Here is a 13,551-nt window from a genome sequence, read left to right as displayed (position 1 = left end):
CAGCAGAGGGAAAAAGGAAACAGCACTACCTATGAATGTCCTGTGAACAGACACCAGTTTAGGGACATTATGGTAAGAATCACCAGACAACAAACCAAAAAAAAAATCTTAAGTCTTTAGTCTGTTTTTCCTACATTCCTCACTTTGTCTCCCCTTCAGCTGACCTTACGCCAAGTACAAAAAGGGCGCTGTTCACAGCAAGTGTGCAGAGGACAATGCTGAGATCAAGCTGATTCGAACCCTGAAGCCCTCTAGATTGCTACAGATACTTGGAAGGTGTCTTGAAGATAAGAAGATGAATGTTGTTTCTTTGACAAGCAGGCTCCTACCTTCCTCACAGAGGACTTCACAGGGATGAATCCTGACAGCATCTTCACATCCACAATCACCATGTTGGAGCCATTGCGCTCCCCAGTGTAACTAAGGAAGCAAGCAACAAAGGTGCAGTGCACCTCAAGTCAAAGTTGGAGGCATTTCCACCTTTTCCATTGCACGTGGCACCCCACCATGTCCTGGCAATCCAGCCCCTGCTTCTCCAGCTGTGCCAGGCTCTCCCAGCCAACAACACATGCTGCCAGTAGGCCAGCCCTGGGCTGCCCCTGCAGTTCCACCACTGCGGGACATGTCCTTCCTCTGCTGCCTCTCATCCCAGCCCAGCTGCTTCCCACCCTGCTTCCCCCAAATGCCTTGCCCCTCCAGGGCTCCCAGACCAGCTCACCAGACCTCCAGCTGCCACAGCCTCTCGGGAAGGCTCAGACCAAAACGCAGACCCACCTGACATTTATGCCGATGTCAAAGACCTTGTGAGCCTTGGAGTCTGCACATGTCTCTGGGAATGTGTACACATGGAGCATGAAGGGTGCATCCTCCTGCGAGGGCTGCACATTGTACCTCAGGCTTGTCTAGGAGAGAGCATGTGTGCATACTCAAGACATGACAGAGACCATCCCCTCCCCATGCAGCCTCCTCACTTCTCCCCTTCTCACAGCTCCCCCACACCGCAGATCCTTCCCTCCTACTCTCTCTCCCCTATATACCTCTGCTCTTCTCCTCTTGCCTCTCCCAGAGCCTTCCTTCCCATTTCTTCTCTCCCGCGGTCCCTTCTGCCCCTCCGCCTGTCTCCTGCGTGGCCAGGGGCTGCCCTCCCAGGCTGCCACAGGCCCCCATCACCCTCACCTGCACATAGACGCATCCTTCACCAGACACCTCCGTGCTGTACTCCCCAGGCACCTGGGGCAGGGGCACACGCTGCAGCAGCAGCCGGTTGCTGGGATCCACTTGGAAATCTTGCTGGAAGTCCCCTCCAGATCGCAGGGTCACTTTGGAAGCTGCTCCGCTCTTGGCATAGGTGACAGCTCCGTACAGGGACAAGGCTTGCAGAGCCACCACCGTGTCCTGAAAGAGAAGGGTCCCAGCACCCAGTCAGATGCCATTGGCTGATCCACAGCCTGTCCTCCCACAGCCTGCCCTTTGCTGCCGGGGGGAGCACCCTCCCCTCCATCCTTCACTTCCTCCAGTCTTCAGCAGAAAAGACAGGAAAAGAGCAGCTTTTACATGTCTCTCTTCTCTTCCTTTGCCCTCTGCACAGCAGCTGTGTATTGCCTGAGCAACCTGGCACAGAGCTCTGCAGAGCCTTCACTCACTTGCCACAGGGTGAAGCAGCGACTTCGTATGCACATACCAATTGCAGTGGGAGCTCTCTCCAAAGGGACAGGCACACGTCCTTTGTGTCCCTAACGTTCTGCCCCGATGTGTCAAGAAAACCAGGTCATTAATCAAGGCATCTGTCATTCCCAGAGGCACTACCTGCCTCTTAGCCTCTTGACGAATTAGCAACCATGATAGCTATGCAGGGAGATACAGAGGACTATGGCTGCTGCCTGCCCTGGCAAACGCTAGTGTTCTCCCACCGGGGTCTCTTTCACTTCCCACCTTCTGACACTGAGGTGTGAGGTGGCAGGAAGGAAGCAGCTCACCTGGGTGGAGGAGAAGCCCCCATTGGGGTTCTGCTGAGCGCTGATCCACTTTGCAATGAGGGCTGCGAACGACAGCTCCTCCTGGGAAGGTGCTGGTTGAGTGGTGAGGTGAGCAAGGAGCACGTAGGCCGTCATCTCCACTTCAGCAGAGGGAGCCCGGGAGCGATAGTATGGGAGAGCAACCTCTGGCTCTTTCCCAGGCCGCTGCCAATGAACAGACCCATCTTCACAGCAGGCAGGGAGCATGGAGATAAGACAACAAGCAATTAGTCGTAGTTACTGCAAGGGAGTTCTTCATCTGCTGCCAGTCCAGCTGGGAGGACAGAGACTTCAGGATGCATCTGCCATGTAGGATGAAGTGGAGAGGGTGAGACAGCTCTTCGCTTGCTGCAACTAGGCTGAGGCTGCTGAGGCTGAGTCCTCAGGCTGCCTACCTCTTTGTCCTAGACTCCAAGTTCACACAGACTTGGGCACCTGGAAGAACCAGGGACCTAAGAATGATGACATTCCTTCCCTTTTTGAAGTGGAGAAGCCAGGGTTTGGCAGTGACAAGCTCTGTGAGGCTGAACAACCCAAGGAACGTGACCAGGCCTTGACAGACACTTGCAGACACTTGAAGGGATGATGTAATGCCAGCGGAAGAGTTTTTCCCCCCAGGAAGTACTCACCCTTTTTCACGGCTTCCCTTTCGAGTGAAGCAAGCAGTGCCTTCCTCTTTTCCTCCTTCCCTGCGAGGGCGAAGGCGTATGCCATCAGTGCCTTGGTGTACACGTGGTTTTCCTTCTCACCTGCTGCCATTTCCAGGCAGAACAGGGCATTACGTACAACAGAGTGCTGGGGAGAGATAAGCAGTCATTAGGTGGCCTGGGACAAATGAAGTTTTGCCTTACTAACAGTGCAGCATTCCAGTGAACTTTGAGGAGGGGACTACCAGAATGACATCTAGGAACACTTATGGTACACGCTTTTCAGAAATACCCAAATTGTCAGCATATAATTGTTATATCACAGAGGTTAAATACTAAGTCCTTTTTCCAATCTGGAGCAAATTCTCGTGCAAATTAGGGTTCAGCCACGTACAGTTACAGGCAGAGGTATCTCCAGCAATGCAATAGTGATGTATGCCGTCAGTGAGACTTCATTGTCCACTCCACCCTGCAGGGAAACACAGAGTTAGATGCTGATCTTCTTGTAGAAGAAACCTTGCAGAGTTAGAAGCTTCTCATCTTCTATCTTTTCTCCCAGTCCAGCAGCAATACTTTATTTTGCATTTTAGACCCTTAGCTTGCCTCCTCCCCATTGCAAGTAATATGAAGGTATCAATACCACTTTAAAAGTGCAGATTAGTCTCCATTTTCCTTCTGTTGTGACAATCATACAGAGTGGCATTTGGCTTCCTAGTACTTGCCATTGACATGGGAATTTCCCATCTGCCTGTATGTTCAAATCTCAAATGGACCCATCTGACTTTTAGTTAATTTCTAGCCTTATAAAAAAAAACCTAACCAAACAGATGTGTTACCTTCATAGCGTTGTTCAGGAGCGTGCCAGAACTGAGGAAACAGCCGTTCTCCTTCTGTTTGTATGACAGCCAGACCAAAGCATCCTGGATGTGCTTCTCATCTATGAAGATATGAGGCCGAGCCTGGGCAAAGGACTTGAGGACAAAGGCTGTGAGCCTGAAAGGCAGAAAGAGCAGTGAAAGGGCTTGAGAAGGCCTATTGTGTGTCTCAGGTGACAGGCCTCACGTGCACGTCGTATGTCTGGAGAAAAAAGAATGGCTGGGGAAATTTGGGCAGTTAGTCAGAGAACATATATATTATATCTTCACCTCTAAAAGTATCTGTCAGAAAAACCTGCTTCCCACCTTGGTTTCTTGTTCCTCTCTTACATCATAAAATCTTGTGATCCCTTTGTGTTGAAGGACAGTGGTTGTTGATCTGTATCTAAAAAATTATCTCTTTGGAAAAAGTAGGGAATTGCATGACAGCTAAACATCTGCATAACAGTAATACTCAAAATGACAGGGAAGAGTAATTAAGTCCCTGTTAGCTCATGGTCTGGTCTCTAGTGCAGGACTCTTCTCCTAGAAATCCATGCTTCATGGGTTTCCCAGAACTCCACAGTAAAATAAAACCATGTTAAAAGAGTTTTTGCTAGAGTTGTTACAAGCGGTTATGGAGCAGAAGCAGGCAGGTGGTGAGCAGCCAACATACTGTCATGAGCCAAGTACCATTTTAGAAAATAATAGCAAACAAAAGGTGATGAAGTCTTTCATTCTTACCATTACCTAAAATTGAAAATACATGGCAACAATACGCTGGAGTAACTCAAAACTTTGCAGTCAGTCACACTGGCAACACACATGCTTCTTGAGGCTGTCTTTGCTTAGTAACACAAAAGCTCTTGAAAAAAAACACAGCACTGCTATTGGCTTATCATCGTTTTCACTTATATGGAAACACCTTTCCTAGCAGCCTTCTCAGCAGATGCCTTTCTAGAAGAGCTGCCACTGCAACTCTTCAGCCTTCCTCAGTTGGCATGTGAAATCCCTCCTCCCTTCATCCCCAGTTTATCTCCATTTCCCTTCTTGTCTGTCATCATCCTCAGAACTGCTGGTGGAAGGATGTGCTTTAGATACATAACTGGATGGTGCAGCCTATTTCATTAAGTAGGAGGCAGCACAGGGACTACACCAGATCTGGAAAGCCTGCTGATCTACAACAGCATTTCCAATTTACTGTCATACCGCATTTATTATAAATGTATAGGTGAGAAAGAGAAGCATATAGGGAAGGTATAGGAAACATTGAAATCTCACCAGGTGTTTCCTGGTTGGCCATAACGTGGTCCAAAGGTACTGTAAGAACCATCTGGGTGCTTGTAGTTCAGCTGCCTCTGATAACCTGCAATGGTGGGTTAAAGCAAGAATCAGATGGCAGAGGAAGCCTGCTGAGGGATGGGAAAACAGAAAAGCAGGTGTATCAGCAAAGGCAGAGAGGATAGGTTAGTCCCATGCTAGTCAATAAGAAGTACTGATACGTCCCCACCTCCATGCACTCTTTCAGGATGCTGGCAGGACATATTAATAACAACTGACCAGCAATTGTAGCAGCTCACCTGACAACTCTGCACTCCATTGCAACCCAATTAGGGAGCAGAGCAAAGTGTGTGCAGTGATCAGGTATTCTAATGCATAAGCAAAAGCAAATAATAAAGGAAAAGTCAGCAGAGGGCCTTCTCAGGCTTACAGCAGAGACCATCTGTGTTTTAAAGAAGCTCTCTTTCCACATCTGTCCATCATTTGACAGAGCCACTCCAGGCAGGATCTGGAAAAAAGCCAAGCAGAAATAAAACACACTGTGTGCTCACCGCTCACTAAGTATCCGACGGCCTTGGATTTGACCTCCTCACTCAGCTGCGCTGTCTTGTTCAGATAGTCCAGGATGTAGATGTTGGGTGCAAACAGGACCATGTTCTGCTCCCCACAGCCAAATGGCATCTGGAGGAGCTGGTGCAGGTTCTGCATGGCAGTGCCCATGATGTCACCTGGAGAGCAGGAGATTTCAGAGGGATATTGACAATACTCAGGGCTGGCTATCATAATCAGAGGGAGCTATGGAACAAGAGAAGCAGGAGATTCAGAGAACAAAAGAAAATCTGGATTGATAAAGATCATGGAAGAAAACACAGAACAGCAGAGAAAAAGATAAGAGGAAAATAAGAGAAAAGTTAGGGTACTGGCAGAGAACCCTGAACAAAAGGAAATGCAGAAAGGGGAAAGAAAAAGCACAACTGGAAGTGATGAAAGACAGGAGTGAGGTGTGTTGGAGAGCAGGAGTAAAAGCAGTGAGGTAGGAGGCCAAAACAGAAGGCCAAGAACACCACGTGTTTCTTCTGTCAAGCTGATCACTCACCCAGCACTGAGAAATATGCTCTCCCTGAGTCTTGTACCACATTTGAGGGTAGCAAAAGGGAAAAATTCTCTTTCACAGGCACTCCTGAAAGAGAAACAAGACCCAAATAGCTTCAGTGCAGTCCCAAGAAATAAAGGGAAGGGAGCCTCAATGAAACAAGAACACTTCCTATTAGAAATTATTTTACTTCAGTCACTTCATTTTTCCCTGGGTCTAAGGCGATCTCAGTAACAAATCACCCCCAGCCATTGTTAGGCACTGTAGGTTTTGTCCTCACGGCATTGGCCTGGGCACACTGGAAAATAGAAAATGGCACTTCTAATCCAGTGTCTGCACACAAGAGAACAGGGATGCAAACTTTCATACTAAACTTTCGTGAATCCCAGTTCATCCCCTGATGTTTAGGCAGGATGGTCCATTCTCTAAGGCTTTCTTCTGTCTTATTTCTCAGTCTTCCAACTGATGGGGCATGCTTTGTCTACCTAAAAATATCGGCCTATCTGGAATATGGTAGAGGCAGCACTATCTTCCTCCTCCAGGCACATCCCACCCACCAAACCACACAGGAACAAACAGAGAGGGTGGGGAGAGTGGGTTTTACCTTTTACACAGAGCACAGAGTTATGGGCCATTTCCTTCTCAACTCCTTCAGGCTTGGATGAGATGAAGGAAAACAAGAGAAGTTAGTGAGACAGGAAATACAAACAGAGGAATCCTTAACAAGGACAATGGGATATGTGAGAAGTGAGTGAACTGAAGAAGGAGGGGCAGTCACAAACACTCTGAAATACAGAGCTCTGAACTAATAATTTAAGCAAGTAAAAGAAATATGATCCTAATAGACTGCTGTTATACATGGAGTAAGGACAGGAAAAGGAGAGCAGAACACTGCAGGACTATCACATTGGTGACCTGCAACTATTGTACACAGTGAAAGACACTTTACATCCTTGTAACAAAAGGACTGCAGCATTACACCAAGTGCTGTTGTTGGCAAAAGCACACAGGAGCTCTAGAGGGCTGTCCTGAAGAGATGTCTGCAGTGCTATTTATCATAAAGCTGCAGATGCTTTAGGAAAAATAAACATGTCAGTTAATAGTAGAAAGGGAAGGTGACAAATATACTGTTACCATACCACATGGTATGCAAACATTAGGGGGTCTTATGATACAGAGAAAAGCTAAGAACATAGAATCTACCTGCCAGATGAATACACCCAGTATAATAAATTAGCATTTTCCTATACACAGTACTCCCACATAATAGTTCCTCCTATACCACATAGCATCAGTGACTCTTATTGCCACAGTAAAATTCTAACACATTTTCAATGACTTTTATAAAATCTGGAGTTTTGAGGGGACTTCTCTACAGGCATTGAATTTGCATAGGTGCTTGTGAATCCCCCACCTTCATCCTGGTGACAGATTGTGGTATCAAACCAGAACTGTATAACATTCTGCTTGAGAGGCAGTTTGCTTGGCCACTCCAGCATCAGAGAGGCAGCATGTGCTGTCTGGCAAACTAGCTGGGGGTGTCTCAAGAGAAGGAGAGAGGCTGCAAATAGAGTGCATTGAAACAGGAGGTGACAGGTAGGGAAGGATGAATTAGAGTATGACTCCTGCTACAACAGGGGGTAGGGAAAGCTTGGAGTACTGTGAGACACATTGCACAGCATTATTAAGCTGCAGTTTTTATGCAGCCCTGCCAGAGTATAAGGGTGATGCATCACATTGCACAGAATCATAGAATCATAGTCCAGGCCAGGTTAGATGGGACCCTGGAAGATCATCTGGTCCAGCCTTGCATGGGAAAGGAAGCCTAGATGAGATTATCTAGAATCCTGTCCAATTCCATCACAACATATCCTACAGCCTGTAGGAAAACTCAGTCCACCCTTCCCATAGCCCACATACCTCCACCAGCAGCTCTCTGATGACTGTGTCCTTCCTTCCTTTCTCAGGAGTCTCCACGATGGCGTTCCCACAGGGCTGCTTGTTCTGCAGGGCCTCAGTGCTCACTGAGAATTCCACCTGCCCTGGAGGAAACAGGGGTTAGCCAGCCCTGCCAGGCAGTGCCAGGCGATAAAAGTCACTGCTGCTTCCTGGAGTTTCAACTTGCAGGCTCATTGATCATACCTGGGCTCTGATTGTTTCCTATAACAACATAGCTGTCTATATGAGAAGCCACTTTGGAGCATGTGAGATGCATTGCCATTGAAAGGTGACTCTATTTTGGTGACTCTTTTCCAGAACCTAGTGCACCACAATGGTGGGATCCACCAGCATCAAAGCTGTTCAGCACATTGCTACCCCACATGCACACCATAGCTCCTTCCACAGTAAATAACAACAGTGAAAACAAAGTATGAAGATCCCATGGGGAATCATCTAATATCTGGGAGAAACGGAGCTGACAGAGCATTCCTGCGGGCCAGCAATGCTTCTGGCTTCCAAAGATGGTCTGCATGGGTTGTTAAGTCTTGATTGTACTGCATGCAGTTCCAGACACAGCCTTGGACTCTAAGAGTCCAACAGCTTCTGCCTTCCAAACAACACCAGATGAGACAGAGACTTCTCTGCACTGCTTCCCAGGAAACTATGTTGCTCTTACACCTAATGCTGCATGGGGAGAGCAGCACAGAGAAACCTTTCCTGCAGTTTTCAGCTTACTGAGACCTTTACCTAGAGATTTGGGAGTCACCAGCCAAGCCACGGTTTTCCTCTCATTCTCACAGAGACAATAAGATTCTTCCTCCTTTTCCACCAGAGTAGCCAGGAAATGTGTAGACTGAGCCAGAGTCACACTGACCTTCCAGAGAGAGACACAATCAGGGAACAATGATCATGGGAGACAGGGAGCTAGGAAGCCATTGCACTAGCTATTTCTGCAGTAGCAAAGGAGCAAAGAGCTGGAGTTGTGGGTTCTGCGTTTGGAGTGTATAGGAAGAATAACACAAGAATTTTAGGGGTCTAGGGCTATTCAGAGATAACAGGTGTACAAGAATGTACACAAGTACAGAGAAGGATTTAAACCTTCCTTACCCTGATGCAGGTGGTCAGGTAGTTGAAAACGGTGGCTTTCAGCGTGAAGGACTCACCACGCACTACAGAGTAGGGCATGGTGAGCTCTACAAAGAAGGGCTGGAAGGCTCTGAGAGTCACTGTTGGAGACATGCCAAAGCCTGTGTGTGCTGAAGTGCAGAATGCATTGGCTTTCCACTCTGTGATGGTGTCAGGGATGGGCACACCTAGACCAGCATTTCCCTCAGAGCTGGTGAAGGACAGAGAGCAAGGAAAAAGGGATTATTTTGATGGCATTTTGGTGACTATCTGTACCCCTTTTCGCCTACTGAACAGTATTGCCTGTATGAATGTTTGGGCCATCCCATCTTCTTCCAGACCCACAACTACTCCTTGAACAAAACTAATCATGGTTGAAGGTAACTTCATCTCAGAGGATTGCCAGGTGAGCTCTGCAAACAAGGAAGGACTTTTAAAGATTGAAAAGGCTTAGTAAACATGTTAGAATTCATGTTTTCACCTTACAAAAACAGTTTTATTAAAAAGGAACTAACCCAAGGTGCTCACCTTATAGGTACTAAAATCCAAATCCAAGTTTCTGGGAAATACTTTCGGACTGTTTCCGTCAGCAGTTCAGGAGTGGCTGGTGTGGAATAAAGTATACCTGCCAGAGAGCCTGAATCTAGTAAGATGGAAAAGGAATCAACTACTGATAATTCCAAACAAGGGAGACCTACATTATGGTCATGCTTTGGTCTGAGAAAGTGGCAAACTATGTGGCAATCAGGAGCTGTGCTGGCAGCAGATGTTTGCTGTGGCTGTAATGAGCACTGGTACCAACAGCAGTGAAGTTTCAGGGTCAGAGCCCATTAGCAGGAGGAGCTAGCCTTCCATTATTTCCTGCTGGTCTCCAGTGAACCTCAAAATTTGAGGGGTAGTAATTCATTAGGCTAAAACAAGGATGTCAGAGCAAAGAGTTATTCAAGGCCAGGCTGGACAGAGCCTTGGGTGACATGGTCTTGTGTGAGGTATCTCTGCCCACGGCAGGGGGGTTGGAACTAGATAAACTTAAGGTCCTTTCTAAACCTTACCATCCAATGATTCTATGATTCTGTGACCATCTGTGCAAGCAGCCTTTCCTCTTTTAGGTGCCATCTTAACGTGACATCCTTCTTCATCCTACCAGCCAGATAGCAATCTCTTTGCTGCAGTTTTTTAATAGGATCACTGGGACTCAGAAAAACACCTCCCTGCCAAATCTATGGCCTACTCAAGAACTAGGCTGAAGATGCTCAAACTAAAAACATGCACCTGGAATTTGAGAGGGGCAGAAACAGACTTTTTGACTAAACCAAAAATTTCACATGTAAAAAAAAAATTATTCCCAGCAAAATATTCTAAATTTGGGGTGAAATTTGGTAAAATAAAAAAGCCCAACTTCTGCTCTGCCAGTCTTTGAAAGCTACCTGGTTCTTCTGAATTCAAATGTGGAGTTGTCAAAGTTTGTGTGTAAACCTTCACAACACAGCAAAATAGATAAGCCCCACACTCGCACAAAACTGAAATTCAGTACTGCTTCCAAGGATTCAGTTCATAACCCCAGCTCTTGTTTTAGGATTCAACCCAAAATAAGATAGGATCTTATTCAATATAGGTGTGATAACAAAACTTAGTTCCTTTACCGCTTGTCCTCATTGCATGCATAGGTGCTCCAGACATGACTGAAGGTGCACCAAAGCGAACTCCAGCAGGCGTGTAGCTCTCAGTGCTGCAATACCAAGGTTTCTTCACCCTGGTATTTGTGAAAACTTTTAAACCCATTCCCTATGGGAGAGAACACATGATTTTTTTGTTACAAATTCCTGTTTAGGTCTACACAACACACCTGTCACTAGTATTTTACTGCCTCAAAAGGAGAAGCTGTTACTGTCTGTGGATTGGACCTTGAGACGGGTGCCTGGATGGATCAGAGAGACAAAAGGATACATCCTTTCTGTTTCTAGGACACTGATTTCTAGCCCAATTCCAGCCTAGGGGTCAGGATGAGTCAGTGAATAGACACAGTTTTCTCTCTGGAAGGAAATGTCTGTGGCTACAATGAAGCTCAAGGACATACTGATTTATTTGGGGTAACACTAGTGGCATAGAATTATTTACCTCCCATTACAACCTGGTTTTAAGTCAGCCTCGAAGCTTTCCCTGCTTTCCCTGTATGAACAAAACTTCAAGACTGAGCCCTTTTCCACCAAGGGGGAGCAAGACTGGTAAGACATGTGAAGCTTATGACTACCACTGAACTTGACTCTGGATAAAAATTAGTGACAGATCATTCAGATTCAGAAACCTTTCCCTTATTACATTACATCACATCATGACACAGACAGCTTAAGCATTCTTAGTCCTTCTCCCACTCCACTCTCTAACCATGCAAGAGGGATTATACCTTTAGGATGCTGTAAGTGTCTTCACTCATCTCCACTACTGGAGAATAGGTGATCCCATCCAGAACTATCTTGTTCACGGGGACACAATCCTCCAGGGGCTCCTCCAAGAGCACGTCTGAACCATGGTGATAGTCATGCAATTCTGTCACTGGTAGCAAGCTATACACCTAGGCAGAAACAGTCAAGGTGTCTGTCATTTTCAGTATCCACTGTCACAAAACACAACTGAGGTAGTTAGATGGAAGCACCGTAACAGTCACATCATCTGCACATACATCCACATTGCCATGGTCCAACTTTGGGGTAGGAACAATGGGAATTTGGGAGTCAGAAAAGAAAACCAGATTTGAAAATACTGCACTTTTGTTATGGACAGCATGTTACTCTGGTTATTATGGATCAAATATATAAAAAAATTACACTGGCCAGCCCATCTTCATTACTTTGTCCCTGTTCAGGGACTGTCATTTGATGCTTGGCATGAGGGGAATAAACTCTCTTGGCACTTTCAGACACAAAGAAAACTAACCTATGGCTGGAAAGAGTAACTGAAAAATTATCATCAGATACATAACAGTGTTTGTCTCTGGCCAAAACGAGCAGTCACCTTAAAAGAGCTTCCTAATTGCCATTCCTACAGTCACACAGAACCCTTAGGAAACAGCTGTTGCCCAGTTGTCATCTTTTTGCCTTCTGCAGAGGAAGATGAGAAACAGAACACGGCAGCTTTCCTGAGTCAGCACTAACACGAGGGTCTGTTCACTGTTTCCACTCCTTTGCTGGGTTAATCTGACCAGGTTCCGATTTAATTCACAGACTAAGCACTTACAGAGCTGGCTGACAGTTCAGCTTCTGGCTTCATGAGGAGAACGCTCTTGTCCACAGCACGGACAGCACACAGGGAGTTTGGGGAGGCTCTGAACAGCAAGTGAGCATAAGAGGAAGGCAGGCCTTCAGAAGGAGAGAAGCTTAAGTCCACCTGTAGCCAGAGGAAAAGCTATGTTACAGATGCCCTACTCGTGCAGGACTTTTCCCTCCAGTTGAGTGCATCAGTTCCAACCCTACAAAGTGCACATCTGCACACACAGACCCCCCTCCCTTTGTGCTACTGCAGAGCTAAGCTTCCTTTCTGCAGTGCCAGAGGAACCAGCACTAACAGTTCTTGGCAACTTCAAGTATTACAATTACACATCAAACTTTTATGGCAGTTCTGGGGTTTATGGCCACTGTGAATGTGATGAGATAATCACACCTTTTGTACCGCACACAGATCTTGTATGTGGAGAGAAAGCAGGCCTGCAAAGACCTTTCTTAGCGGATTCTTTGGTAACATGAGATGCAGTGATGCCCTGGAGCAATATTGCAGTATCTACTGCCTGCTAACGATTCTGAAGAACTGGCCTGTTGGCTGAGGCCTGTTAAGACTTGTGTGCCTTCCCCAAAACCTAATTCACATCTCTAACAACTCCCTGTTAACCTCTGCCATGGAAGCTCTTGCTAGAAGTTGTCATCACCATCTCACATAACTTTGTAATTAGACGGCTGATTTGCATAAATCTTTCCTCCCCTTAGCAGTACAAACCCTCCTCTAACATGCAATGACCAAAGCATCCTCACAATAAACAACCTGACTGACAAAGCAGCATCAGCTTCCAGTCTTCCCCATGTCCCAGCCAGTCCACAGCATGCTTTCTGCTGATACCCCCCACCTCTCCCAGGGTGGACTCATCATTTTGAGAACAGAAACCCAATATTCTTCAGGAAATGACAGCATAAGGGCTGTAGCAATCTTGTCACTAGGAAAAATGCCTGGCACAGAGATAGCCCAAAGTCTGCCCTATCTGGTCTGACAACAGCTTTGAATTCATTATGCTTTCAGAGAGGAAAGCAGGATCTAAGCATGTAAATCACTTGGCATTTGTCTTGCACCCAGACCTTAATGTAGTACATAGTATTAGCTTTAATATGTGACCAAAATTCTCAACCAAAAGGCTTCTACAATGATACGAGTCTCAAGAACTCATTTGTCTTAGGTTTTAGCAGCACAAGGGACTGCTTTGACAGTTTCCCATTCAGTATTCTGAAGTTCCAATAAGAATTTTTGAGTTGCTCTCTTCTTACAGCTCCTCATACATCAATCTGCTCTTCCACAAAAGGAATACATGGGGCTATAAGAGAATAATGGTCCAC

At 46.4% G+C, this 13,551-nt stretch overlaps 1 protein-coding gene across 1 annotated transcript in view; it reads right to left on the bottom strand.

Moving 5' to 3' along the window:
• LOC101873419 (alpha-2-macroglobulin) overlaps window positions 1-13,551 on the bottom strand; it is a 29,457-nt gene that overhangs the window by 2,274 nt on the left and 13,632 nt on the right. The window contains exons 15-32 of the mRNA XM_031049935.1: window positions 12,191-12,340; window positions 11,361-11,528; window positions 10,600-10,741; window positions 9,485-9,599; window positions 8,939-9,167; window positions 8,579-8,705; window positions 7,811-7,932; window positions 6,495-6,546; window positions 5,894-5,977; window positions 5,349-5,525; window positions 4,798-4,882; window positions 3,499-3,655; window positions 3,057-3,131; window positions 2,645-2,810; window positions 1,977-2,200; window positions 1,177-1,395; window positions 775-902; window positions 330-420 (exon numbers count right to left, since the gene is read on the bottom strand). Of these exons, the coding sequence (XP_030905795.1) occupies window positions 330-420; window positions 775-902; window positions 1,177-1,395; window positions 1,977-2,200; window positions 2,645-2,810; window positions 3,057-3,131; window positions 3,499-3,655; window positions 4,798-4,882; window positions 5,349-5,525; window positions 5,894-5,977; window positions 6,495-6,546; window positions 7,811-7,932; window positions 8,579-8,705; window positions 8,939-9,167; window positions 9,485-9,599; window positions 10,600-10,741; window positions 11,361-11,528; window positions 12,191-12,340 (2,511 nt within the window). The remainder of the gene's footprint in view (window positions 1-329; window positions 421-774; window positions 903-1,176; window positions 1,396-1,976; window positions 2,201-2,644; window positions 2,811-3,056; window positions 3,132-3,498; window positions 3,656-4,797; window positions 4,883-5,348; window positions 5,526-5,893; window positions 5,978-6,494; window positions 6,547-7,810; window positions 7,933-8,578; window positions 8,706-8,938; window positions 9,168-9,484; window positions 9,600-10,599; window positions 10,742-11,360; window positions 11,529-12,190; window positions 12,341-13,551) is intronic.

This window comes from Melopsittacus undulatus, chromosome 5 (assembly GCF_012275295.1).
Source record: "Melopsittacus undulatus isolate bMelUnd1 chromosome 5, bMelUnd1.mat.Z, whole genome shotgun sequence".
Classification (NCBI taxonomy): Eukaryota; Metazoa; Chordata; class Aves; order Psittaciformes; family Psittaculidae; genus Melopsittacus; species Melopsittacus undulatus.
Note: the sequence above shows the minus strand (reverse complement) of the source record. Positions and strands in the feature narration are given on the sequence as shown.